Here is a 27,653-nt window from a genome sequence, read left to right on the forward strand (position 1 = left end):
TTCTCTTTAAAACAAGTAATTGTTTTAGGTCTGTTCATTTAGAATTCTAATGCAAACTGGAACGATTCTAACAAAAAAGTTCTTTAGCTTTTCATATAACATCACGTTTTGGAACATTTTATCACTCTTATATTCCAGATATTCCATGGCTTAATAGACACTTAAGCAATTGCCAATCTTTGTCCAGAGAAAGATATTAACTAAAATAATATTTTACTAATTTCTAAAAATAAGCAGGTAACAGGAATCCCATTTTGTTATGAATCAGTAAATGTTAAAAGAAAACGTCTTCCTTGCTTATATTTAAAATATATTTGGCATCAGCTAGGCTTTAAAGTGCTGAAAATCACTTGATAGTTTTGCAAACCTGCATTAGCAAGTACAAGGCAATTCTAGAAGAAAAGTACTACTATTGGCTGCTGGGCTTTGCATACTTCTGTAAAAATCATTTCCCACTTCTCTTCTGCCAAATAGAAAGAAGTTATCAGTGGCAAAACTGACGATAATATTGGACTGTTAAACTGGTTATTCTTCAAATATCCCCTCTGCACCAATGCTAAGAAAATATTAGGAAAGAAAGACTGAAAGGAATAATTTTATGATGATTCTGGAATGTGCACCCTGAACAGTTGTTTTTTTCTATATAGTGTATATTAGATATTCGTTGAAAAAAAATTAACCGATTGATATATATATAGAGAGAAATATATATATTTAGTAGTTAATGATAGGCAAAAATTTATATAACCTTTTGGGACTTCAGAGTCAAGTTCTGTTTCACTTACATAGATAACTGGCCTGAGAATTTCGTAAAAGAATGTCAAAGGATAAGACAGATAAGACACAAATTATGTGATTCTGCTTTATATACTGTTTGGAGATCTAAGCTACCATATCTCGGGAAAAATATTTCTCCATATTGTCGACACCCAAGTGGTAGAGGAAATGTAGCTATTGAAACAAATCTGTGTCAAACAAAATTGATTGATCTTATAACCAGAATTCTTCAGAATAGTAAAGATTTAATGAGTTAGTGGTATTGATGGTTTTAATAACAGATAATGAAGGAGTAGCTTTATGATTGTTAGAAATGCAGTGCTAGAGTACATGGAATACTTGCATGACTGGGATGAACAACCTGATAGATAAACACATAGTACATGAAAATATGCACTGTTTTGTATTCTTAAAGGTCTTCTTAATTTTGGTGCTGAGACTGGATCAACTCTGGCTTACTTTTTGTAGTATACTGTTAGATCAGTAAGCCCCAGTGATGCACTGGGTATAGCAGACAGAACACAGGAATAGTTCTTTCGGTTTTGGCAGTTAACTTGATGATCTGCCTCTACACTGTCATTTCTGCTTCCCAGCTGTTACATGGAATGCAGTGCCCGGCCACTTGGGCTGCATTTACATTAAGGCAGCACTAAGTCAGCAGAGTTTGCTCACTGATTTTGTAAATTGCTTTCAAAAAAGAAAATTAAATTTGGAAATACTGTGCATGCATTCAACTGAAGATGCACAAAGCATCTTCAAAACCAGCACAAGAATTTTTACATGTATGTCAGGATATATAAACTGCACATATACAGTTGCAAGATCCAGTTGGGTCCTGTATTCTAGTGTTGGTTCTTTCTCTGATAGTTAACATAAATTACATCTAGAAGAAAAAATAATACTGTGCAGCTCTTAGCCCGGAATTATTATTTTTTCATAGTTTTTTTTTTTTTTTTTTTTTTAAGTAGAATAATAGTTCTTTGCCAAATGTGTCACTCCCTTCTGGGTCTTTATGATAGGAAGGATTGCTGCTCAACTACTAATTCTAGTCTTTTTTTGTTATACTACTTCCAAAATAGAGGAATAAACTTGATGCCGATAGGTGATTATTTAAATGGACTTCCAGCTGTTTCCTGGTATTTCTGTTGTTTCATTTTTGAAACCAAAATATCAAGAAAATAATTGCAATATTTATTATTGAAGTTTTTTAGGGTAATGTATGTTTCCATGTACCCATAAGTCTTTGTCTAGTTCTATGAAAAAGCAGTTGATTGTCATCTAAAACCATTTGATAGTTCTGTATTAGTTGTTGTATTAGAATTTCTAGAATGTTTTTAAAATGATCTGAATTTGTAGAGTGAAGTGATGCTGTAAGGATTTGGTTGGTGATCATTTGAATCTGAGATGCTTTCATACTTGTGGTGTCTCTGAGCTGCTGTGACTAAGTTTACCTCAAGTTACAACGTGGTGTAATAAACTCTGCCTTCTTACTGTAGGCTTCATATATTTCTAACACTTATATGTGGCTCTTCTGAAAATTGACATTTAGAAATTAAAATTATGCTTTCAACATGCTAGTTTTTTGAAGGCCTTCGTTTGCCCCACAATGAATATCTGTAGTTCTTCAGAAAATCACTGTCAGTTCCTAAATTGTACTTATTTTTAAAAAATGTTTTGCAATCTGATCTTGAAAAACATGACAAAATACTTTTGAAGATATTTGCAAAAATGAGCAAATATTTAGGAAAACCTAGGCATAGAAATACATTTACCAAAGTCTAAATACTTCTTATCCTTCCCCTCTCATCAGTTTTTCTAATCTTTATCTGCATGTTCTGTTGCATGTGTGTATTATTGTAAATGCTAAGGATGCTGTTTTTCTCTTGGCTGCTGTTCTGTTTTTTGTTCACTTTTTTTTTTTTTTTTTTTTAGCTAGTGAATATAAATTTCTATTTTGAAATGTTTTAAGTAACTGGAGTAGAGTTTCCATGATTTTTTTAAACCCTGCTTGTAATTTGAAGTAATTTAATTGCCATGCATGGGATGAGGTTTTTGTATTTAGCCACAGCCAAAGCTGTTTGTGGCTAAATAAGACCCTTCTCTATTATCACCATTTAAACATTAATTGAGCACCATTTTACTCTGCTGTTCCAGAGAATGACAAGTAACAGGTTGTAGTTTTGACTGTTTTGCCCACTACAGGTGACCAACTGAGTGCCATACTGAATTCCATTCAGTCACGGCCAAATCTCCCAGCTCCTTCCATCTTTGATCAAGCTGCAAAACCTCCCTCTTCCCTAGTCCACAGTCCATTTGTGTTCGGACAGCCCCTTTCCTTCCAGCAGCCTCAGCCACAGCTTCAGAGTAAGTTTGTCAGCCTCATCAGTCCATTTCTGCAGCTTTTACATTGCTGTCCTCAGTTGCTTGCTAGCTTCTAATCATCCCTCAGCACGCCTTTCTGCTTTTATTTTGTTGAGTTAGTTTTTCATCATTCAGACACATGTGAGATAATGCTCCTAAAAAAAGTATACTTGATAAACTTTAGTTTTGATATTGACAGTATTTTGCTTTTGTATATGACCTGCAGCATAGATAACATTCATGAAAGTGCATTTCCAATATTGTATGAAACTCTGGGTTTATAATGAAGGTAAATACCTTTCATGGTTCAAAATGTTGATAAATCTCTTAACATAAGAAATTGACTGCAATAAATTCATAGTTATTCAATTTTCTTCTTAAATTTCTGATTTTGTCATCACTTACAAGTTCTATGATGTGTCTGGAAAGTTGGAACACCTTGGCAGTAACCCATAAAGACTTAGCAGCCTTGTGTTGAGTGCTTATAAGATTGGTAGGGACATGCAGATTTGCATCTAGATGTGAATGGCAGTTGATCTGATTACTGGCAGGAGAACAGGAGGTTTAATTTTTGTTCAGTGAAAATTGAAAGTGCAGCATTCATTGTGAGTGGCAGATATGGCAGTAAATTCTTGCTTATGTACGGAACAAGTCTAGCATGCTGGTCTTGTCTTACCCATAGAAGTATCCATTAGATGTGCCACAGTTCTTTCCTGTGGGACATGTCAGTCAGTTCAGTTTGTCTCACGCAATCCTAAAGTGCTCCAGTTCACCTAATGCAAGTAAGTAAGTATTTAGTGGAGTGCAGCAAGTGAGAATTAGATTTAAATGTCTGGTTCACTTCTGCATAAGCTATCAGACTCATTCTGAAGTGACATTGTGTGCTTATACTGGGCTGTCAACAGTTTATGGGCTGGTTCAGCCTGATTCCATGACTAGAGGGGCAGAAGGATTTTGCAAAATCCGCGCCTCCGGAAAAGGGAAATGGGACCCCAAAATAATTAAAAACAGCGGCAACGATCTGAGGAGAAACAAACTAATTTACTAAATATGGTATTGGAATGCCATATACACACTAGATAACACACTGTAATACAATATAATTAGAATTGAAGCTAATAAATCACATATAATGAGAGAGAGTGTCCGAAAAGTGGATAGGCCTCACCATAACACTGAGGTGAGATGCGCAGTCTGGTTGAGCAGCAGGGAGGAGAGCCTGACGAAGAAAGAGACATCAGGTGACCTTGTGCTGGGTTATATCTCCTCTCTGACCGCAAAGCCACCTGAGGTATGTAGTTCCTCTCTTCCGGACAGGTACCCGGATCTGGAGCATTAACACTTTAACTCCCAGTGCACTACATGATGTTATGATGCGGAAACCATGACATGGGCTTAAACCAATCTTCTGAAAACATGTTCCAAAATCTAGTTAGATGAAGCAACTGATTGCCAGTAGTGTCAATACACCATCACTGGGAATTTGACAATTATATGTTCTTTCCCTTCACTTTTGTTTTTATTTTGTTGTCCAGAGTAATAAAGTCAGAGTTTCTTATTCAACATTTAATCAAATATTTCCCTACTAGTCTTATTTCAAACTTCTATCATTTAGAATTTATGTATGAAAAGAAAAGCTATTTTCTTTTGTATGCCGCTTAAGAAGCTTTTTTAAATTAAGTTACTATCCATGTATTGTTTTAATAAAGATCCAGGATTCAGAATTAGGACCTTTTTTTCCAAGGGGAACGCTGGTCTAAAAAATAAAATAAAAATATAAAAATAAAATAATCTTAAGTTTCTGTCTGATTTGATAGCTTAGTACACTATTTCAACCAGTTAGGTTTTTAGCGCTTCCAGCAGTATAAACTAAACCAGAATTGAAACAGAACTAGTGTACTATGTTGCCATAACTGTGATGTGATACAAGGACCTTCTTCTTAACAAGTTGTCATTTACTTTATGATATCATATAAATAATATAAATTATATGTTTGAAGGAGGGAAATATTAAAGTTTTTGTTTCCAGTATGAAAAATCTAGAAGCATATGAGGTGAAAACAGTTTTGAGTTAGAACTTCCTTATTCTTCTGAAAATCTGTTTATCCTCCTTTTACCACTTGACATAATGGTAGAACATTGTCTGTGAAGGCTGTAAGACTGTGTTCGTGTTTATTTAATAGTCAAAGAAATTGAATTTGAAAATTAAATACTATTTCTAGAAACCATACGTATTAGAAAGTAATGAATTAGAAGTGTACATCTATTAGACTAGCAAAGCATAAATGCAATAAAAATATTTAAACAGGAAAGTTCTATTTGTATCTGATTTTGCTGTGCTTTTTAATGTGTTTGATATGTTCAACTGTGAGCTATAACTGAGCTGTAAGAGAATCCCTTTTAACACTTTATTATTTCCAAAGCATTTTATAGCTTTCTGTTTCTAAACAAGTAATTAGAAATTAAATCCCTTAAAGAGCATATCCCAAGGCTCCATATCATGTCAACTGTAGTCATACGTAATTATAATTTTAAATGATGTCCTTTGTTCATAAGTGCTTACCACAATAAATTTAGATCTAAAAATTAAAGCAAATGTTTGTTACCTGTTCTATTACAAGTACTGGTAATAGTTTAACAGTTGAAAGTATTTGTCCCCCATTGTAGATTCCCATGGCTACAGACATGGCCATGGAAATGCATTTCCTGATTTAACAATCTGAGTAAGTAGCGTAGGCTTCCACTTACATTTTCTGCTGCCTGTCTATTTGAGGAGGTTTTATATCGAAGCGTGATTTTGAGGGGAATTAAAATCGTGTTGAGTGTCCCATAAATTTATTTCCTAAATAGTGTATCAGACTATGGAGAAAAACTTTAATCTGATCATGATGCATACTCTGCCAGAGTTTTTCTTTAGAAAAAACAGTTAGCTATTCTTTCTGAGGAATGCTTTCTGTTCTTGGGTTTTATTTTCTTTTGTTTTCCAAATTGATTTGAGAAAGAGAGAGTAGGCTTCTCACAACTTTTTTTCTTCAGATACAGCATCAGGTTATTTTTTGCAGGCATACTATAGTGCTTTTGGACAACCACTTCCTCAGATATTATGCTTGAAGTATTTTTTTTTAACAGAGAGAGCATGAGTTTTCCTGTACTGTACTGTAATTACTCATGCCTGAATTTGCTTGCTTCTAAGAAGACTGTAAGATCACCAATAACAGATTTGCTCAGGACCACAGCTTCCAACAGATGCCAGATTTATTACTCATTACTTGATTAATTTGTGTCTGCATTTTGTTGATTTTGTCCAATTTCTGCTTGAATTCTTAGTGTGTCAAATTCTGGAGGGTCAAGCAAGGTCTTGTTTCTCAGCCTTCAACAGTTTGTGCTAGGTCATAGAAACCTTCATACACAGCAAGACAGGGAGATCAGCGGGATTTTGTCTCACTGTTCAACACCAGTTAGTAAAGTTTAAGAACTGGCTGTTGAATTCTCAACCCAGGGAAGAAGCTTGCAGTCACAGAAGTTAGAACTTTCTGCTATTATCTTCACATCTGAGTCGCTATGACAAATGAGGATCAGATTTATAGACTGGAGATGCGTTAAACCCTTTTGTTTAATACATCTATCACAATTCTAACTCTTCCACCATAGACCTGGCAACTTGCGTTGAGTAGTTTGCTCAGCACAGCTGTTGTTTCCTGAATCATTGCAGTCCAGGCAGAAGCTGCAGTGCTGAGCTGCTGTTCAACACATTCATGGTGTTAGACTGCCTCATTGCCAATACATGCTGCAGAGCTGCAAACCAGTATATGATCAGCCCCTACCATTCGTATGTTCCTCAGTATTGTGTTAGCATTTTCTTCTTAGTTTTCTTCCTTTCCTTCCTAGGTGCTTATTACAGAACATTTGGAACCACTGGCTTTGCCTGTAGCGCTTCTGTCAGCCTTTTATGAACAGTGGAAGCTGCACAAAAGATTTGCACATATACAGAGTGTGTAAACCCTTTTTAGTAGCATTTCAGTAAAATGAAGGGAGAGACTAGTCTTAACCAATCACTCTGATCTCTTCAGTGTATACTGAAATGTCATGGAAAGCGGACTGAGAGTATTGGCTAACTTTTTTTTCTGATACCAAACTTTTTTCTTGTTGCCAAACTATTATTCCTGAAAGAAGTTAAACTGTTTCATACTTTAGGCTTCAAAGATTTAATGTTGTAAGAAACGCACTTATTTTTTTGTGTGTGCTGAGCAATTTAAATTCAAAACCATCTCTGTGGGACTGGTAACATATTTTGGAGGACATGTATAAATTATGTCGAGGTTTATTTTAGAAATAGATTTGACTCATTGTCTTCAAAAATTAGGAAATTACAGATTCATTATTATAAAATTATAGATTAATTTTATATAGTTTTCTAGCACAGGAAGGCTTCTTTCAATTAAAATATTTAAGCAGCTCCAGTGTTTGTTATTTAAACCCTGCCTTTGGGCAATAAACATAAAAAATTTTGTTTGTAATGAACAGTAATATTTGGATAATGATACTACACTTTAGCAGTTGCATCTGTTCATTCTTCCCTTTCCCTACTAAATTTATCTAGTAGTTCTCTGCCTTTTTAATATGTAATATTCAGATGTTTGTTGACTTCTGTGTATTCTTGTACTTATCAAGAAATGGAATCCATGTCCAACTGTCAGTACAGCATTTGGCATTTTTCAAAATGTGAAAAAACATGAGGCATCCAATGCTTAGGCAAAAGTGCAGAAAGTAGGTCAGTGCTTTCCTTCATCATCATGCAAAAAGGCTGGAAAGGAGTGGCATTTCAGAAGAAATTTTAGCTTATCTTCACAATCCAGACACTCTTTAGCAGTCTGTTTCAGACTTAAAAAATAATAAAAATTAACATGGACCGGTCAGCAGCATGTCATGCATACTGAGTTTGCCTTACCACTTTTTCCTCAGAAGAAGCAGTCATCGGATATCCTGCCATGAGCTGCCTCTTATGTTTCCACACTGTGTAACTTTTCAGGCTGGAACTATTTCCAAGTTGAGAGTATGACTAGAGAGAGGTTGTCACATTCAGTTGTGATTGGACAAGTCTTGTTTACCTGTATTTGAAGTCTTTGTAGTCTGAAGGTGATTGAAGAGCAGGAATCCTGTCCTTGTCACTGACCAGACATACTGGATAGACGTCGATTGAATGGAATCACAGATTCATAGAATTGCTCAGGTTGGAAAAGACCTTAAAGATCGGGTCCAACCATGACCTAACCATACTATCCTAACTCTAACAGCCCTCCACTAAATCATGTCCCTGAGCATCACATCCAAAAAGTTTTTAAACACATCCAGGAAACATTGTTTTCCTAGGCAGCAAGGAAGCAAGGAGACTGTGTGGGAAACTCATTCTCTTTGACACAATCTCCTTGAAGTGACTGAGTGCTGATATAGTACTCAACATAAACTAGATTACAGAATTGTAATGTAAATATTCTCAGATGTAGAATGAAAGAATGGAATGAAAATCTGCGTACATTAAGTTGGATTTAGTAAAGATTTAATTATTCACAGAATGAAAAGCTGATAAACAAAATTGTCATTTTTAGGCTTTTTTTTTACAAAAGTGTTCCTTTTATGCTACATTGCATTCTTAATGTATTTTTCTGCATCTTAACTTTATAAATGTGCAAAGTGTCTGACGTCCTGCTACTCAAAAGCTATACAGTTGGTATTGCATCTTTATAAAGATTTTGTAGGCATCAAAGTAAGTAATGCTATTCTTAAACTTGTGATAGTACTAGAATGAGAATATATGGATTCTTTTATCATTTTAAAGAATTACATTCTTACCTCAAGCGTGAGTGAACATCTTCTCATTATAGAATGATGTGTAGTTTGTTATTCAGGGTAGGGATTTTAATGTATTTGTATGCAGCTTTGTAAATTCAGTACCAGACAAAAACCAAACTAAACCAACCAAACAAAAAAACAACAAAAAAGCCCAACAACTAAGTGCTGTAGGAACAGGAATCTCTTATTTTCGGTGCACTTTTCTTCCATTTGTACAAAAGTGTATTTCTAAAGCCAAGTATCTTCTAGTGTACAAAATCTTTTTAAAATCGTTGATACAATAGGAAATTGACCTTTTTTTCCTGAAGAAATAAAAATTGAAATTAAAATTAAAAACAGTGATTTAGGAAAGTAAAGTCTTAGACTTGAAAGTCTTAGACTTGAAGTCCCTGCTGTTGTCTCACTCTATCATGGATCATACCAGGCTTTAAATTTTTTTCCCTTAATCCTTAAAGCAAAATTATTTATAAAGATTGATACAAATTTGTTTCCGTGTCTATACTGTTTGATTGAAACTTCTACTGATAATTAGGTCTTCTGATGGTATTGCAAAACTGCAGTTCACATTACAAGTGAAGATTTTTGTAACATTTCATTACTGAGGTGAATTCAGATTTGAAAACAAGTAGCTTTGATTGGTTTAATATATATATATCTTTCATCATTCTTCCAATGAGTAGTGAAACTTCAAAACAGAAAAGTCCAGATCTTCTCTAATTTTATCAAAAGAATGTTACAAATAGTCATCTAAAGAAGATAACGCAGCTTTAAATAACTAATCTCTGAATTTACAGATTAAAATTTCACATTTAAAAGCAGATTTCTGTTCAAAATTAGGTTCTGCTGGTTTCATAATAAACCATACATCTGATTGATTAGCCATAGTGCAATTTAGATCCCATAAACTAACACTTTAGTATTTTATTTTTTGAAGTTCAAATTAGGGAAAGCTTTTTAAAGTAACTGTTTCTCATTTTAAACTAATGTAGGAGTCTTGATGAATTCAAGAGCAGTTAAAAGAGGAGATGCATATCACTTTAAATGCTTGTTTTTATATCTGCAATTTTTTCCATTGAATCTGTGCTGCTTCTGTGCAACTGTTTTCCACTGTAGACACTCCATCCTGCTGCCTTGCTTCTCGTGAGCGTATTTACAAAACTAATGATGTAGTTGGGCCTGCCTCTGCTATTTCATCTCTCTCTCACGAACTGAAGGGTGGGTATGCATGCAAACACGGCTAGGTTATTCAGATTTTGTATTCAAAGTGTTGTGTTTTTTTTCTCCTTCCATTCATTTTCATTTCATTCTCTTAATACAATTTATTCAAGTTTGGTGTTTGTTAGGAGTTTATTTGATATGGCCATTCAGTATTGCCTTACTGAAAGGAAGTGATTTCACAGTATGCATTTTAGCTATCAAATTTCGTAAATGGGTAACTGTTAATCTAGTATAATACTGTCTGCTCTCAAATGCAAATATAGAAGTCAAATGAAATGTAGAAGGGGAAAAAAGTACTCTTTTTATTTTCTTTGTTTACAGATAAATCAGATATGTAATTATGCAGTTTCTCATGTGGGGCATTTTTTTGTGCTGATACTCTAGAATGCTAATTAGGATTATTTACATATACATGTGCAAGTGAAACCTTCTGTAAAAAAATATTTTTCATTGCTAAAAGCTATTACTAAGCTATTTCAAAAAATTTTTGTTCTAGATGTTTTCCTACTTTTTTAACTGGTAGTGCATATACTTGGAATGTGATACACTGCTGAATGGTTTGCCAAGTTCTGTGTCCTCTGAGAAGACAAGTGTTTTCTGTTCACTTTTTTTCTTTTATGAGGAGTTCTATAAAAAGTTATTTAAATGATAATATCTACAGTTTTTTCTCATATGGCAAACTTTAAATTAATATTTTTGTTTGCTTATTTTGGGGAAAAGTGTGCATAAAGTAATTTTATTTCTGAATTCATTTATCACAAAGCAGAAATCTTAAAAATTGTTCATCAGTAGAACTGGTGAATAACAAAACTGGCTTGAGAAAATGGTTGAACTGCTATTTAAGAAACACTTTTTTTTTCTTCTAGCAAGAGCAGTCATTTTATAAAACATGATGTACCATGCTATTTCTGCCTGCTTCTTTCTCCCCATGTCAAAACAAACATGCAGATAAGAAAACAACCCAAAAACTCCTGAGAAAAAAAGGTTAAAGACACTTAAGACACTCAAGAGCAATAATGAAAATGTTTGAAATGTTCTGTTTACATTTGGCCTGTTGTCCTCGAATATAGACAAAACATTTCTTTTTTATCCTGGAGAAATATAAACTCCTATTGTGTCCGGTGTCCTGGGAAGCAAGGAGAGCACCCTAACTCTCAAGTTTATTAAATATTTTAATATAAATATTCTTAACTTCTTCCTGTTGCTGTTTTATTATAAACTCCACTTAAACATGAGGAAACAAAAAATGTTTTGTTTTCTGAGGAGACATCTTGGTTTCTAGTCTTTATTTATTAATTGTGAGATTTAATGGTATTAGTAAAAAAAAAAAAAAAAGAAACAGGTCATTCCATGCTTCTGTAGATTATCTAGCATGCAGATAAGACTTCATGCTACAAAACTAGAAGAATTCAGAATTTTATATTGCAAAAGGAATTAAACACAGATTTCCCACCTTCCAAGTAAATACTGAAGGCACTGAATAAAAGATGACTACCTGTCATTTCTGTTCCCATTAGAAATCATGGTTCAAATTAGCAAACATTTTTAGATTGATTTAAATTTTTTGACAATTTTTTTTTTCCTCCAGAATGTACTCGGGCCAGTGAAAATAGCATTTTAATGCTAGTAAAATAAATAAATAAATAAATAAATAAATAAAAATCCACAGTGCAGTGACCTACTTTTACAAGCTTTACAAGGATAACTACTTCTTTTTTAAGTAATGAAAACATATTCAAATCAGAAGGACTATGTGTTCAAGACTTTGAGATATATTGCTTTCTGGAGAGAGTTGTATATTATTACAATTTGATGAGTGTTGCATTATTACCAGTAATGTAAACATTTCTTGACTTAATTTAAAAAATAGAGTTCTATAAGAGTGACAGAGGTTGTACTCATAAAAATATTTGAAGTATAATGTTTGATGAGCTAGTCACATATGTATACTAGTTTGGCATGTAATACATGTGTAAAATCAATGCACTTGAGAACAACAAATTACTGTATCAAGCTAAAGGTGGCTGATGGTTTGGCTTAGGAGTAATAGAAAAAGGTTATTATGAATAGATTGTGTTCTAGGAGAAAAACGTTGATAGCATGTGGTCTTAAAAATCAAGATAGAATAATGTGAATTGTTTTAAGCTTGTTTGTAAGCCTTTTATCCAATTATTTGCCTTAAAATTGTATTTATTTCCTATATTTCCTGACTTTGAGAATTAAGAAAAGTAAATCTGGTCATACAAGTGGTTTTTCTGCTAGTCTCTTGTTGCAATCAGTCTGACACACAGTACTGTATAAAGAAATAGTAAAGAAATAACCCTTGGTTTCTGTTGCAGTTGAGGTAAATTTAGTTAACACCTAGCTTTGTTAATTCCTTAGTTAATTGTAGCTAAGGAGGTAAATATGGTTCCTTTATTTGTGTTTTGAGAAACTAGTGAACTATGCCTTTAGATACCACCATAATGTGTTTTCTGTAAATATTTCCTACCCAATGTTTGGAAATGTACATTTGTACATATTCTGGGGAGAAGAAATGTACCAATATTTAGATTTGCCTGCATTACATGAACAGAAGCATGCTTTTGAATTTTATTGTGCATTCAGGTCTTTAATTCTTGTTTTGTACTGTTAAACATGTCACTGTTAAATATAACAATTTAATTACAAAATATGCTAAACAGGTGACCGAGTGAATTTCACAGGAGCTGCTAGACCTATTTCTCCAGCAGGAAAATCAGACATGTCATCAAAACACAGAGCTGACAGCAGGTCACCTAAGCTTGACGTGCGAATGAATAGAGCTGCTGCTGACCAGAAGAAACCTAGGAATACTGACGGCCTAACAGCCAGTGAATCTCTGCTGCTGAAATCAGATGCTGCAAAGTTGCGGTCAGATTCTCACAGCAGATCTTTGTCTCCAAATCATAATACTTTGCAAACACTAAAAACTGATGGAAGAACTACAACTGGTCTGAGAGCTGAATCTCCAGGGCCAGGAACTCGGTCATCTTCTCCAAAGACAAAGACACTTACAGCAGTTAGGTCTGGTGCTAGTTCTCCACGATCCTCATCACCCCATGATAAAACAGTACCTCAGAAAGCTTCATCTCAAACAAAGCTTGATCCTCCTCGAGAACGATCCAAGTCAGATTCTTACACATTAGATCCAGACACTCTTCGCAAAAAGAAAGTACCACTAACAGAATCTTTAAGGGGGAGATCAACTTCACCCAAACCAAAAATTATTACAAAGGATTTGACACCTACAGAAACTGAAAATAGAGCTCCATCCCCTCATGTCGTCCAAGAAAACCTTCACAGTGAGGTTGTTGAAGTGTGTACTTCAAGTACTCTAAAGACTAACAGCATTACAGATAGCACTTGTGAAGACAACACAGAATTCAGAAGTCTGGACGACAGTTCTAGTAAAGTTCATTTCAGCATAGGGAAAGCACCTCTGAAAGATGAGCAAGACATGAGAGCATCTCCAAAAGTGAGCCGTAAATGTGCTGGTAGGCATACAAGACCCAAAAAGGAGAAATCCAATTTTCTTTTTAAAGGAGATAGCTCCAAGTCTATAGAGCCAGCCAAGCAAGCAATGTCACCTTCTGTTGCGGAATGTGCTAGAGCTGTATTCGCTGCTTTTCTTTGGCACGAAGGAATAGTTCATGATGCTATGGCTTGTTCATCTTTTTTGAAGTTTAATCCAGAGCTGTCCAAAGAGCATGCACCAATACGAAGCAGTCTCAGTCAACAACCTGCAGAGGAAAAAGAAACCAAGTTGAAAAATAGGCATTCATTGGAAATATCCTCTGCTCTTAACATGTTCAACATTGCTCCCCATGGACCAGATATATCTAAAATGGGCAGCATCAACAAAAACAAGGTCCTTTCAATGTTAAAAGAACCACCTTTGCATGAAAAGTGTGAGGATGGAAAAATTGAAACTACCTCCTTTGAAACATCCAGTCATCACACTGTGAAATCCAAGTCTCCTCTTCCACTAACACTGCAGCACTTGGTAGCTTTCTGGGAAGATATTTCTTTAGCAACTATTAAAGCAGCTTCCCAAAATATGATTTTTCCAAGTCCTGGTTCTTGTGCAGTGTTAAAGAAGAAGGAAAATGACAAAGATAACAAGAAAACCAAGAAAGAGAAAAAGAAAAAAGAAAAGGTTGAGGCTAGACCAAGGGGAAATCTTTTTGGTGAGATGGCCCAACTAGCTGTAGGAGGACCTGAAAAAGACACAATCTGTGAGTTGTGTGGAGAATCACATCCATATCCAGTGACTTACCACATGAGACAAGCTCATCCAGGTAAGATTAAGTATTTTGCTTCCTGTGTCTGCCTGCAAAATACATCATACACATACATTTTTGTATTAGTTGCTGTTGTGAAAATAAGTCAGGCTGCCTTGTTTAATGTTTTTACACAGTTTACCACACATGCTAAAGTTAAACTCAAAAGTACTTAAGGATATAGGCTCTCAAACATAAAAAAAAATTTTGAAATAAAGACAAATCAGCAGTCAGACTTTACAATACTACTTCAGAAATGTGATACTTGTTACACTCTAGGACTCTGAACAGTGCTGAAAAAAAAGGAGAAAAAGTATAAGTTATGGTTAATTAACATGTCTATGCTGCCAAAAGTTTTCTATTCTACTACTGATTATCTGCTGTGTCATCTCTTGGTATCAGTGAATTTTGATTTAAAATCTATATTTTAAAAAGAAAAAAAATGTATAGTTAGTATCTAGATTTGTGAGCCTTTATCAGAAGGCAGCTTGTAAAATACAAAACAACTATTTTTTCCCTCCACACATTACTGATGAGTATGTTCAGGAGTTTAATTTGGGAATCATTAAGGAAATCATTTTTAGTTAGACATTAACTAGTGTTTGCTAGTCAGCTGAGTTTAAAACATACTTGTGATATAGCCAGTAATAAGTAGCCTTGTCAGAGACAAAATTATTTGCGTTTCCTACCTTGTAAACTAAGCTAAACGATTTTACCTGTTAGTGAAGTTCTGGCTGATGTCATATGCACTATTTCTAGTACTCTATGGTAAAGTAAGGAGCCTTGATCTTCAGCAACTTATCAGTTCTCAATTTTTCTGAGAACCAATAATCAGCAAAGGAATACACTTTATTCCCTTTTAAGCTTTGTTAGATATGTTGTAGGTCTTTAATTTATGTTAAACTGTAAATACACTGGCTAACATGTAATACTGACTTTACCATCACTAAGCTGTCTAAGTTGAAAACTGTTGATGCATTGGGCATGTTAATAATAGAAACATGGAAACAGAAATATTTGGATTCTTCAGATACCACTGGGATACATGAATGTGTAATTTTTTAAATCTGTTAACAGGAAAGACAATCACCTTTCTTCCCCACCTATATCCCTGTTTTGCAGATAGGAAAAAAAAATCTTTATTTTGAAATAGCTTTTTTTTTTTTTTTAAACTGTATGTAGGTTGTGGTCGTTATGCTGGTGGCCAAGGTTATAATAGCATAGGACACTTCTGTGGAGGATGGGCTGGTAATTGTGGTGATGGTGGTATTGGAGGAAGCACTTGGTATTTGGTATGTGATCGATGCAGAGAAAAATATCTCCGTGAAAAGCAAGCAGCAGCAAGAGAGAAGGTATTTTTTTCTGTTTATCTTATGTTTTTCTCTCTATCTGCTCCACAGTAATGTATTCACAGTTTGAAAATAGACTTTGAAAAATTTGGAATTTCAGAATCATGGAAGGTTTTGAAATACCAGTGTCACAATAATGCTACGTGAGATCGTACTCAGGTCTTTATGTGATGACATAACCAAGCTTTGGGTGAACTACAGTAATGGAGTACTAGCATAAAAGGCATTCATCTAATATTGCTCTTGCCATATCCAGTTTCAAATTTTTGCTTAAAATATGCAAATATGTGGAGATTTTTTTAAGATGAGCAGAATAGTTTTAGTTTAAATGAATTAAACTAAATGTATTGACACCTTTTGCACACAAAATTCATTGTGAAGCAAGCATGAAAACTTACAGCTTTTTATGAAAAGTTAAAAGTACTATTTTAGAACAGCATCATTTTATAACAGGAAGAATCAAGCAGCTTACCTATGTGATATTGATAGCTTTTCTTGTGATAAAGAACAATTTAAATACACCTTTTTGTCTTTTCATTAATTTCTATAGATTAAGCAATCTAGGAGAAAACCAATGCAAGTTAAGACTCCTCGTGCCTTGCCAACTATGGAAGCTCACCAAGTGATTAAAGCTAACGCACTATATTTGCTGTCGCTGAGCAGTGCTGCTGAGCCTAGTATCCTCTGCTATCACCCTGCAAAAGCATTCCAATCTCAACTTCCCAGTCTAAAAGAAGGAATTTCTGAAGATTTTCCCATTAAAATGCCATGTCTGTATCTACAGACTTTAGCAAGGTAATTAAAGGAAGTTTACAAATATTGATTATAATATTCATCTATTTAGGGTATTATTTCCTGATCTTATTCAATTTCTTAAACCATAATAGCCCGGATGATCAAATGTAGCCTAAATAGCTTTTGGATGCTAAGTATTTTTTAGCAGCATCATTTATGTCCAAAGAATTTAGAATTTCCTGAAGAGTTTAACTTAAAGCATTGTTCTAGCAGACATATGTGCTTCTTTTTCCTGTTCAGCATTCAAAATAGTAACAAGGAAGCCAAAAAACTGGGCTTGATCAGTATTTCTGAGTAAATTGAGTAAACTCTACCTTAGCGTCTGATGCCTAGCATGCGTTTCCCAACCCCTGTGTTGGTTACTGTTTAACTCATCAATTGAAAACGCCACTATATCTTGCCCTAAGGTGGAAATTGCAACTAGCTTGTATTCATTAGGTGAATAGTAAATGAATCGTGTTAGCTGCCTACATGTATCTGCAAGGAAGTATTTTGTACATACATTTCAGTAACTCTTAATCCTAACTTAAGAAACCTTATTTGATGTAGGCATCATCATGAAAACTTTGCTGGGTACCAGGATGACAACCTCTTCCAGGATGAAATGAGGTACCTGCGCTCAACTTCTGTACCTGCACCATACATCTCAGTTACTCCTGATGCAAGCCCTAATGTCTTTGAAGAACCAGAGAGTAACATGAAATCTATGCCCCCCAGGTACTTCTCTTCTAGGTACTACATACAAATGTTAATGCATTAGCAGAACACCATGTTTAATTTTTTTAATTTTTTTAATTTTTTTAATTTTTTTAATGAAGATAATGGAAAACATTGTCATAATTAAGTAGCTAAAGTATCATGTCAGCCCAAATCAGTCACTTGAAATAGCAGAAAAAAAAACCAAAACACAAGAAACTGTTCTTAAAGTGTCTTCAGTAAATGATAGTGTATCTGATGTATTTTCAAACACTGGTAATGCCAGTTTGCATTACCTTATTTAAAACTTTAAGAGTGTTGCAGAACAGTTGCTTCTCTTTGGAAAGGTATTGATTTCACAGCCAAAATATACTAAAACAGACAAAATAAAAACAAATCATACATTCAGAAATTGATGAAGGACTCTTCACCAAGGACTCTTGGTGCAAGACTTTTCACTAAAAATCTGTAGTGTACCTGTCCCGCTCCAATTTATAGGAGGGAGATGAGGTTCTTTTAATATCTGTATACCCGGTGTGAGATTAAGAAACAACGGTTCAAATGTTAGTCCAACCAGTTTATTATAAATCCTAATCAGGGAGATGGGGAAGGGAAGGAGGGCGATAGGAAAGAATTGAAGAATTGCATAAAGCGGGGATAGTCACCACTAAGGTCCAGCAGCGGTCCCGTTGCACGACGTTTCTAATGTCCAAGGCAGAAGCAGCAGGGGAGGAGAGAGCAGCAGTGTGGCCGGCCTTGGGCAGCAAGTGGCCCCTGGCCTTGTCCATCCGTGTCGCTCAAACAAAGGATTTCACAACCCTCGCCCAGGACTTGCCTGGACTTGTTCATCTGTGTCCCCAGCAAGCTTTGAGACAATGATGTAAAAGAATAATATCTTACAGTACCTCAAGAAAACGTATCCCTTGTCCTTACTTCAGGCCTGCTTATTTTTCTCATAGAGGCAAATGCAGTTTTTCCCACAATAACCAGAACTGAAAAAGTGAAGACGTTATTTGAAAAGCAGTGGTCCAAGAAACATAGCTGAAAATTTAGCACTTTTCCCCTGTATTTCCATTCTGTGACACAACTGATTGGTTGTAGTGTGGGTGAACTACCCTTGTAAGAAGTAATAGCTCTTCAAGATTTCATTTTGAAGGGAGGTTTGACTAAGAGGGAATTTCATCACTTTACATTTTCAAAGCAAAATTTGGTTTCTTTCTGTAGGAAGTTACAATGTCACTGGAGAAATGGCAGTTTAATGCTATCCAGGACCAAGAGTGCTAGGTGATTTTCACCAGTTTAAGCCAGTCTTTATTTTGTCAAATTTTCCATAATCCATTTCAAATAATTGCAGTTTTTTTTTCTGTTTTGCTCAGGGTAAAAAAAGATTCTTACCGTTACTTAATAATAGTCTTAAATCAACATAGATGCTTGAGATTTTCATACATCACTAATGTAACAAAGGGAGAATTTACTTTTGATCTTTATATATTTCAATTTCTTATTTTATACTGACTGAAAAAGCAGTTTATTGGAATACTACAATCTGCAATATAGTGTTCAGAAATAGAGCTTTTCTAACAAAACTCCTTAAGAGTGCATCATATTAGTATATTCCTTTATTAAAACTGTGGACACCATGGTATCCTGCGGCCTATAGGGACAGCATAAGCTGGGAGTTCTTCTGCAGACAGTAAGAAGTCCACTGAAGGTAAGGAGTAAAACATGTCAGAGACATAGCTGTAGCAAATGAAAATTGACTTCAAGGCTAGAGATGTTGGAAACATTTCCTTCACTTAACATTCTAAATTTCAATTGGCTTGCATAATAAAAATTCATTTCATGGGTGCTTTTATATGTATTCTAAGTACAATTTTGCCTGAAACTTCAATTCAGGCATCATCAGAATGTTTGTGTTCTCTCTGAAAAATACCTAAATTCTTTGAACTTATGAGTTACATTATTATATTTTTTATGAAGTCTTCTCATGCATTTTCATCATATATAATTCTAACGTGTTTTTTCAGGGTATAAACAGTTTTTAGGTACATCAAACAAACTTACGCAGCAGTAGCATTGTCATTATTGAATGCATGTTCTTTTATTTCATATTTATGTGTAACATAAGAACACTGTACATATTTAGTAATGAATCTTTAACTTCTCTGATTTCTTTGTAGTTTGGAAACCAGTCCAATAACAGATACAGACCTTGCGAAGCGCACAGTTTTTCAAAGGTCATATTCAGTTGTTGCATCAGAATATGACAAACAGCACTCCATTTTGCCAGCACGCGTAAAAGCAATCCCCAGGAGACGAGTTAATAGTGGAGATGCAGGTAAAAGTGCACACGTTGGAAAAGGAAAAAAAAAATTTTGAGGACATCGCATTGGACTTATCGTTATTCTTGGAAACTGTAGACAATTCTGTATTTAAATATACATACACACACACAAACACACACACACATATATATATAATAGCTTTTATTTCGCTTATTTCTCTTTAACAAACAACCAGTATTTAATTAATAATCTGCACAGGATTAGCCTCAGAACATATCAGGGATTACTATAGTTCTGAAATTTGTGGTTCATGTTCTGTGCTTGATTTAAAAGCTAACATGGTAGTTTCTTGGTGGTGTTGTCTGCTTATTTTCTCAGTTGAAGCATCATTTTTCCATGCTGTTTTTTTAATATGTTTTTTTCTGATAGAAAAAAATGAAAAAAGTTTATCAATTCTGAAATTTCTCTGCTGCTTTTTATTTTTACTGTGGCTATAAAATGAAAATGCACAAGCAATCTAATGTATGCATATTTTTTTTTGCTTTTGAATAGAAGTGGGGTCCTCTCTCCTGAGACATCCATCTCCTGAACTTTCTCGGTTAATCTCCGCCCACAGCTCTCTTTCCAAAGGAGAGAGAAACTTCCAGTGGCCGGTGTTGGCATTTGTAATCCAGCATCATGATCTGGAAGGACTTGAAATAGCAATGAAACAAGCCTTACGAAAATCTGCTTGCCGAGTATTTGCCATGGAGGTATTAATGTACTAATGGATCTTTTGTCATTACAATAGGACATATGTAATTTCTGTCTCAGTGTTTCTCTTGTGGCTTTTTATTTATAATTTTCATACAGGTATAAAAGCAAGAAAAAAACATTTTAAAATTTGACTTTTCTTAAATTCTAGAGTTCATAATACATTCATAATACAAAAATATTACCTGAAAATCTTCAATAGTATGTTTGTTGTCTGGAAATACATCTGTCATTTTAATAGATTCCTTAAGCTATTGAGCAAGGCCTTACATGGAGGCTTCTGCATAATTATTTAACTGTCCAAAAGAATCAGTGTATCTCTTTACATGAAGTGTTTTTATCCTAGTTTATGTACTTAACTGGTAATTCCCTGTGCGTGTTTTATTTTAGGCTTTTAACTGGCTTCTTTGTAATGTCATTCAAACAACTTCTCTTCATGATATTTTATGGCATTTTGTGGCTTCCCTGACTCCTGCACCTGTAGAACCTGAAGAGGAGGAGGATGAAGAAAATAAATCAAATAAAGAAAATGCAGAACAAGTATGTGAGGTTGAGAAATAAATTAAATATCTCAATATCTTGATTTTTGCTAATAACTTAGAAATGATTTTAGTATATGTGAAAAGGATCCTTACTCCTTCTCTATGAAACAAAACTTTAACTATGGAATTTAAATTTTTAGTATAAACTGTACTTGACCTCTTTTAATAGTCACAGTTGAATTACTTTTTCCTCTAAAATTATCGGATTTTGTGTGATTATGAATTCCTGTCTTTTAATGCATTAGTTTTATGATTATTCTTAGGTGTGAGGAAAAAAACAAAGTAAAAACAAACCAAAAAGTCATTAGCACAGTGCTAATCTAGTACCAGAAAGCTCCACACCCCACAACCTACTGTTTGCTTGAACTTTTTTTTGTATGAAAGTCTGTTAACAAAATACAAATTGCTTTGCATTTAAGGAAAAAGACACAAGAGTGTGTGAACATCCTCTGTCTGATATAGTGATTGCTGGGGAAGCAGCTCACCCATTACCCCACACTTTTCATCGTCTACTCCAAACGATCTCTGATCTTATGATGTCTCTACCCAGTGGTAGTGCATTACAGCAAATGGCTTTAAGGTAAGCTCAAGGTAAAATAATTCTTAGGAGACTGAAAACATCCTAAATGTTATAGATGAACAGATTTTGCAGTATAGATTCAAGGTTGAAAACATAATTATGTTTCCTGTAAGAAAGTAAGTGTGCATTTCCGTACATGTAGGAAGATACATGTAAAATATGTATGTATTTGTTTGTATGTGTACTGATATAAAAGATTTTTAGAGAAAATGTATTTCCTCTAAAGTTCTGTATTGTCTACGATTTTAAAATAGGTTTTCTATTGAAGACTATGATACTATCTGCATGTATAGTATACTTTTTGCTCAAAAATCTGTCACCTGACTAGTCTCCATAAGCTTTTCCACGTGACTAGATGCTGAAGTTGCAAATTGAATAATAATGATTCTATTTTGCTTATTCCTGTTTTCTTTAAAAAGTAGGAACAAACCATCCTGCAAATATTTGAAGTTAAAGGTTTCTTCATTACATTTTGAGAAGCAAAAATGTAATTAATAGCATTCTTTGCTTGTGGGTTGTATCTTTTAATTGGTATTCAAAGTATCAAAATCTGCTAAATCTGTTTCCAGGTGTTGGAGTCTCAAATTCAAACAATCTGACCATCAGTTCCTGCACCAGAGCAATGTTTTCCATCATATCAACAATATTTTGTCTAAATCTGATGATGGAGATAGTGAAGAAAGTTTTAGTATCAGTATACAGTCAGGTTTTGAAGTCATGAATCAGGTCAGTATTATGCCTCTCTCTCAAAAGCAGAGATCAACCATGAACAACAGCATGTAGTTCCTGTAACGATTCTGATGGAATAAAAATATTTTTAATTGCAATGTCATATTTGCTTGAGTAAATCTCTAGAATCCTGCTGATGATATTCAGGTTTTCATTATTTAACTTCAGAGGTTCAGATATTGTCCCTTAATCTATGTTATTCATTTAGCTAATTCAATTGAGTTCAGTTTTTAAGTGCTAAATAGTTCCAGTTCTTAATGTGCTCATGTCTTTTTTCCTTCTGCTCTTCTGAGGAGCCACAGATTAATACTTCTAGTGAATAGCTCTAACGTGTTTTCTTCTGCTCATTAATACATTTACACATTTACCAGTGGGTTTATCTGTTAGCCACTGGTATTTCCTTTGGTTTAAAGGCCTGAATAATTTGAACTGACAAATGGCTTCTTTAATTCAAAGAACACGTCTCCTAAGCGGAGAGAAAAATGTAAGATTTTTAAGGTGTAAATTGCCTGCATTTGGGCTTAGTTAGAGTGGTGAGGTGCTGGAACAGGTTGCCCAGAGAGGTTGTGAATGCCCAATCTCCGGAGGCATTCAAGGCCAGGCTGGATTGGATACTGGGCAGCCTCATCTGGTGGGTGGCAACACTGCCTGTGGAAGGGGTTGGAACTAAATGATCTTTAAGGTCTTCTCCAGATGAAGCCATTCCATGATTCCATGATTGGTTTAATAAATTTTAAATATTTTCTGTTTGCTTTCATAGGAACTGTGTATAGTGGTTTGTCTAAAAGACCTAACAAGCATTGTTGACATTAAAACATCAAGCCGACCTGCCATGATTGGTAGTTTAACAGATGGATCTACAGAAACATTCTGGGAGTCAGGGGATGAAGATAAAAACAAAACTAAAAACATCACAATTAACTGTGTAAAAGGAATCAATGCACGCTATGTGTGTGTTCATGTAGACAATTCCAGAGATCTCGGGGTAAGAGAAAAAAGAAATTAAAAATGAAAAACAAAAACACATAGTCAGCTATATATAATTCATCTTTCAAGAAACATGTTGTCCATCCAGTTGATTGTGTTACTTTAGTTCATAAGTTCACATTTTAAAATAAATTTTCTTTTTCCTGTGGTTTTGAAAGCAGTAACTGATACAGTGAAATTGATGATGAAATGTGTAATTTACATGAACCTGAGAAATTTAATTCTTAATGGCCTGTTCAATTTCACATGCATTTTCAAGCATCTAATTATTTTATAAGATTATTTCCCTGCTCATCATTTCTGTAGAAGCACTCAAATAATGAGCTTTCATAAGATGCAAACTATTTTCTAGACTTTCTAGACTCTCACAAAGTACAAAGTTGTCCACTGTGTCCTACATCAAAATTCCTACCTTTTTGCCTCCATTTGTGTTTTGTATAGTAATAATATTTCATAAAACACAGAATTGTTGCATGTAGGGAAATTATAGCATACTTAAGTAACTTAATATACCAATTTGGTATGCCGGTAGGTCTTAACTTAACATCTCAGAACTGTATCACCGTGATAGTAAAGACCTTTCAAGTTATTAAATTTGTTTTTATAGGTCTGGGCAGTATTGCTACAAACATATATTTTTTTCAGGTAGAACTTTTTATACAAACACATATATTAAGCTATATTTTGGAATTCTTTGTCCTTGGTCTTGATCACTGTTAATTTTATTTTTTTTAATAATGAAACAACTTGTATGTACTCTTTTAATGGGGAAGAAATAGAATGCTCTTTAGTTTAAGTGTTTTATTGTTTTCCTTGTCTGTTGTAGAACAAAGTGACTTCAATGACTTTCCTAACTGGTAAGGCAGTAGAAGATCTCTGCAGAATAAAGCAGGTAACCATTTTAACTGTTGACATTGGAAAAATTGGAAAAATTTCAGGGTTGTTTTTTTTTGTTGTTGTTGTTTTGTTGTTGTTGTTTTAAACAGTTTCTGAGCAAACATTCTCTATTTCTTATGGCAGATAAATTGTTTTGCAAGTATTACACTTAATGTTCTAAGAAAATACTGTTATTAATTAGTGTTATTTTCTTAGAAAATACTGTTATTAATAACAAAGTTCAGTTTTCATATATACTGAATATTGGTCAAACTTTTACTCATGAACATTACTTACTGGAACAGAAAAGGTGATTTTAAAATGTTCCTTGAATTTTTTCATTACCACAGCTAAAAGGATAAAAGATTGTGTAGAATGTTTTTGAAATAGACAATTTAGCTTGTGTTTTATTAGGTCCAACAAACTGTTTGGCTTATTTTTGGTATATATGTATCTAAATATGCCTGAAATAATTGCATGGTGTACACTGTTAGATACTCAGACACTCAGCTGCTTTGTGTTCTATTGTCATTAGCTTTTATCTGCTACATGGAATCATTTTTCATTAGAGGAGAGCAGCTTAAGGCTGAGCATAAGTAGGACACTATGAAGAGAAGAAAAAAAACTATGTACCTTCAAGATAAGCTATCTAGTGTATATTCATAGCACCCATTTTCCCATCATTTTTAGTTCTCAAGTATCTTATTGATCTCTGTCCAGAGTTTATGATTCAAAACAGTATTCAGTGAGGGCATTGAGTGCACCCTCAGTAAGTTTGCAGGTGACACCAAGTTGGCTGGAAGTGTCGATCTGCCTGCCTCTGTAGCGAGGCCCTACAGAGGGATCTGGACAGGCTGGATAGCTGAGCTGAAGCCAATGGGTTGCGTTTCAACAAGGCCAAATGCCGGGTCCTGCACTTTGGCTGCAACAACCCCAGGCAATGCTACAGGCTTGGGGTGGAGTGGCTGGAAGACTGCATAGAGGAAATGGACCTGTGGGTATTGATTGCTGCTCGGCTAAACATGAGCCAGCAGTGAGCCCAGGTGCCCAAGAAGGCCAACAGCATCTTGGTTTGCATCAGGAACGATGTTGCCAGCAGGAACAGGGAAGTGATTGTCCCCCTGTACTCAGCACTGGTGAGGCCGCACCTCGAGTACTGTGTGCAGTTTTGAGCCCCTCACTGCAAGAAAGACATTGAGACCCTGGAGCAGGTTCAAAGAAGGGTAGCAAAGCTGGTGAGGGGTCTGGAGCACAGGCCTTATGAGGAGTGGCCTGAGGGAGCTGGGATTGTTCAGTCTGGAGAAGAGGAGGCTCAGGGGAGACCTTATTGCTCTCTATAACTACCTGAAGGGAGGTTGTAGTGAGCTGGGGGTTGGCCTCTTCTCTCGTGTAACTGGTGATAGAACTAGAGGGAATGGCTTCAAGCTGCGCCAAGGGAGATTTAGGCTGGACGTTAGGAAATACTATTTCTCTGAAAGAGTGGTCAGGCACTGGAATGGGCTGCCCAGGGAGGTGGTGGAATCACCCTGGAGGTGTTCAAGGAACGTTTGGATTTTGTGTTGAGGGACATGGTTTAGTGAGAACTATTGGTGATGGGTGGGTGGTTGGACTGGATGATTTTGAAGGTCTTTTCCAACCTTGGTGATTCTGTGATTCAGTCTTTATAGTTCTGATACTAAACCAAATGATAAACACGTTGTTTTTATGCGGAGAACAGTGCTTTGTATTTTGACATAGATGTGTCCTATCAGATATACTGAAGGTTTAAAGTAGCAGTTCTCATTTGCAGCTCAGAACTTCTACCATTTGTGTTACTGACAGTGGTAAAAATTTTCAAGAAGCAACTGTCTTAACCATGTCACAGCCTTGACCTTTGTTGAGGTAACATGTGATAACACTGAAATTCTGTACATTGCAACTAGATGAGGGAGAGAGAGATGGCTTGTTTTGCTCTACTTTTTATCCTCAGGGGGCATTTAAGGTAAAGATGCAGCTCCAAAGGATGTTTGATATCTGAATAAAGCGAACTTTGTTACAGTTGACTCATAATAAACAGTGAAGTAGGAGTGTGTGGATTTATGTAGACAGTTACAAAGTTTGTGCATGTACATATGATCTACACCTTTCTCTGAACCTTGTTAGTTTGCTCCATGTTTTTGTATACTTGAACATAGTGCCCAGTTATTTTTCCAGACTCGCTCCCAAAAGATAGCAAGACTTCATTCAGCTTTGTTCGCTCCTTGCTAAACAGATCCCTAGCACTTCTCCAGCTTTTTATCTTTTTATCTTCTCATGCACCAACATGTAGTACCCCAACTCATGCATACTCTCTGTCTCATGATATTAAATAAAAAAAAGTCAGTCCTGCCTACTGCATCATATTTCATGCAGACACAGTATTAGTAGAAATGAAGGAAGAATAAATACTAGTTTGATTATATAGAGATTTTGGGACACTCAGGTTGCCCTTAGCAGTGGCATGAGGCATGGTACCTTGTCATTTTATCTCCTCTAGTGGTGGCATTACAGTTGAAATGGTATCATTCATTTGTTCTTTTTACAGTTATTAAGTCCTGGCTCTCTTGAAGAGGCAATCAGTCAGCGTCTTCAAAAAAATTAATATTTCTTTTGCAGAGCTTTATGTGAATCAAGATAAAATAACTTAAGTATTGATAAACATGCATTATGTTTTGAGGTAAATTATGGTAATTTTTATTTTTTAACAAAAAGTAGTAAATTAGCAAACATCAATTCAAAGTGAATGCTTTGAATGTGTGAATTGTTGCTTAGAAAATAGAGTGACTAACAGTTCCAGTTTTTTAATAGGCTTTAAAGACAAAAATAATGTCTGTATGTCATTGTATTTAGGAGTTGATTAATCTGAATTCACATTTTTGAATATTTACATAATTAAACATAGCAATATTACTGCTCTGAATAAAAAATGTATTGCAGATGCTACATTGATTCCAGTGTTACACAGTGGATTTGCTTTAGAATTAAGAGTCTTTTTATTTGATGTTTCAATGTCAGTTCCCATCTTTATTTTCCTGTTTAATAGGTAGACTTGGATTCAAGACATATTGGCTGGGTAACGAGTGAACTTCCTGGGGGTGATAATCACATCATCAAAATTGAATTGAAGGGTCCCGAGAACACACTCAGAGTTCGACAAGTGAAAATTCTTGGATGGAAAGATGGTGAAAGCATTAAAATAGCAGGCCAGATTTCTGCTAGTGTTGCTCAGCAAAGAAACTGTGAATCTGAGACACTGCGAGTATTCCGACTGATTACATCTCAGGTAGGATTTTCATGTGTTGTACAGTGAAATTTACTATAATTTCTGTGCTTTCAGTGTTGCATGTTTTAATGTAAAATGTCAGCTTTGCGCAAGTTTATCATGGAGATAAGGTAGTTATCACTTCCTTTCTTCCAGGTATTTGGAAAACTCATCTCTGGTGATGCTGAACCAACTCCAGAACAAGAAGAAAAAGCCCTCCTGTCTTCCCCAGAAGGAGAAGAAAAAGTACACAATGTATTTATTTGTATTCTAT

The 27,653-nt window shown here is 35.0% G+C and overlaps 1 protein-coding gene and 1 long non-coding RNA gene across 18 annotated transcripts in view; one reads left to right on the forward strand and one right to left on the reverse strand.

The window, feature by feature from the left end:
• MYCBP2 (MYC binding protein 2) overlaps nucleotides 1-27,653 on the forward strand; it is a 216,164-nt gene that overhangs the window by 162,948 nt on the left and 25,563 nt on the right. For 8 of the 17 annotated variants that reach the window (XM_085215694.1, XM_085215700.1, XM_085215707.1 and 5 more), the window contains 15 exons: nucleotides 2,956-3,141; nucleotides 10,102-10,203; nucleotides 12,891-14,525; nucleotides 15,690-15,859; nucleotides 16,407-16,651; nucleotides 17,201-17,383; nucleotides 19,528-19,685; nucleotides 20,185-20,384; nucleotides 20,776-20,925; nucleotides 21,347-21,507; nucleotides 22,077-22,233; nucleotides 22,997-23,221; nucleotides 24,050-24,115; nucleotides 27,161-27,400; nucleotides 27,536-27,634. In XM_085215694.1, the coding sequence (XP_085071820.1) occupies nucleotides 2,956-3,141; nucleotides 10,102-10,203; nucleotides 12,891-14,525; nucleotides 15,690-15,859; nucleotides 16,407-16,651; nucleotides 17,201-17,383; nucleotides 19,528-19,685; nucleotides 20,185-20,384; nucleotides 20,776-20,925; nucleotides 21,347-21,507; nucleotides 22,077-22,233; nucleotides 22,997-23,221; nucleotides 24,050-24,115; nucleotides 27,161-27,400; nucleotides 27,536-27,634 (3,977 nt within the window). The remainder of the gene's footprint in view (nucleotides 1-2,955; nucleotides 3,142-10,101; nucleotides 10,204-12,890; nucleotides 14,526-15,689; nucleotides 15,860-16,406; nucleotides 16,652-17,200; nucleotides 17,384-19,527; nucleotides 19,686-20,184; nucleotides 20,385-20,775; nucleotides 20,926-21,346; nucleotides 21,508-22,076; nucleotides 22,234-22,996; nucleotides 23,222-24,049; nucleotides 24,116-27,160; nucleotides 27,401-27,535; nucleotides 27,635-27,653) is intronic. The other 9 variants (XM_085215695.1, XM_085215696.1, XM_085215697.1 and 6 more) reach the window with 9 other exon arrangements.
• On the reverse strand, nucleotides 11,527-18,182 carry LOC146545709 (uncharacterized). Its single transcript, XR_014880887.1, has 2 exons — nucleotides 18,013-18,182; nucleotides 11,527-13,967 (listed from the first exon to the last, which is right to left on the reverse strand). It is a non-coding gene; the product is annotated as an uncharacterized LOC146545709 (long non-coding RNA).

This window comes from Meleagris gallopavo, chromosome 1, assembly GCF_905368555.1.
Source record: "Meleagris gallopavo chromosome 1, MGAL_WU_HG_1.1, whole genome shotgun sequence".
Classification (NCBI taxonomy): Eukaryota; Metazoa; Chordata; class Aves; order Galliformes; family Phasianidae; genus Meleagris; species Meleagris gallopavo.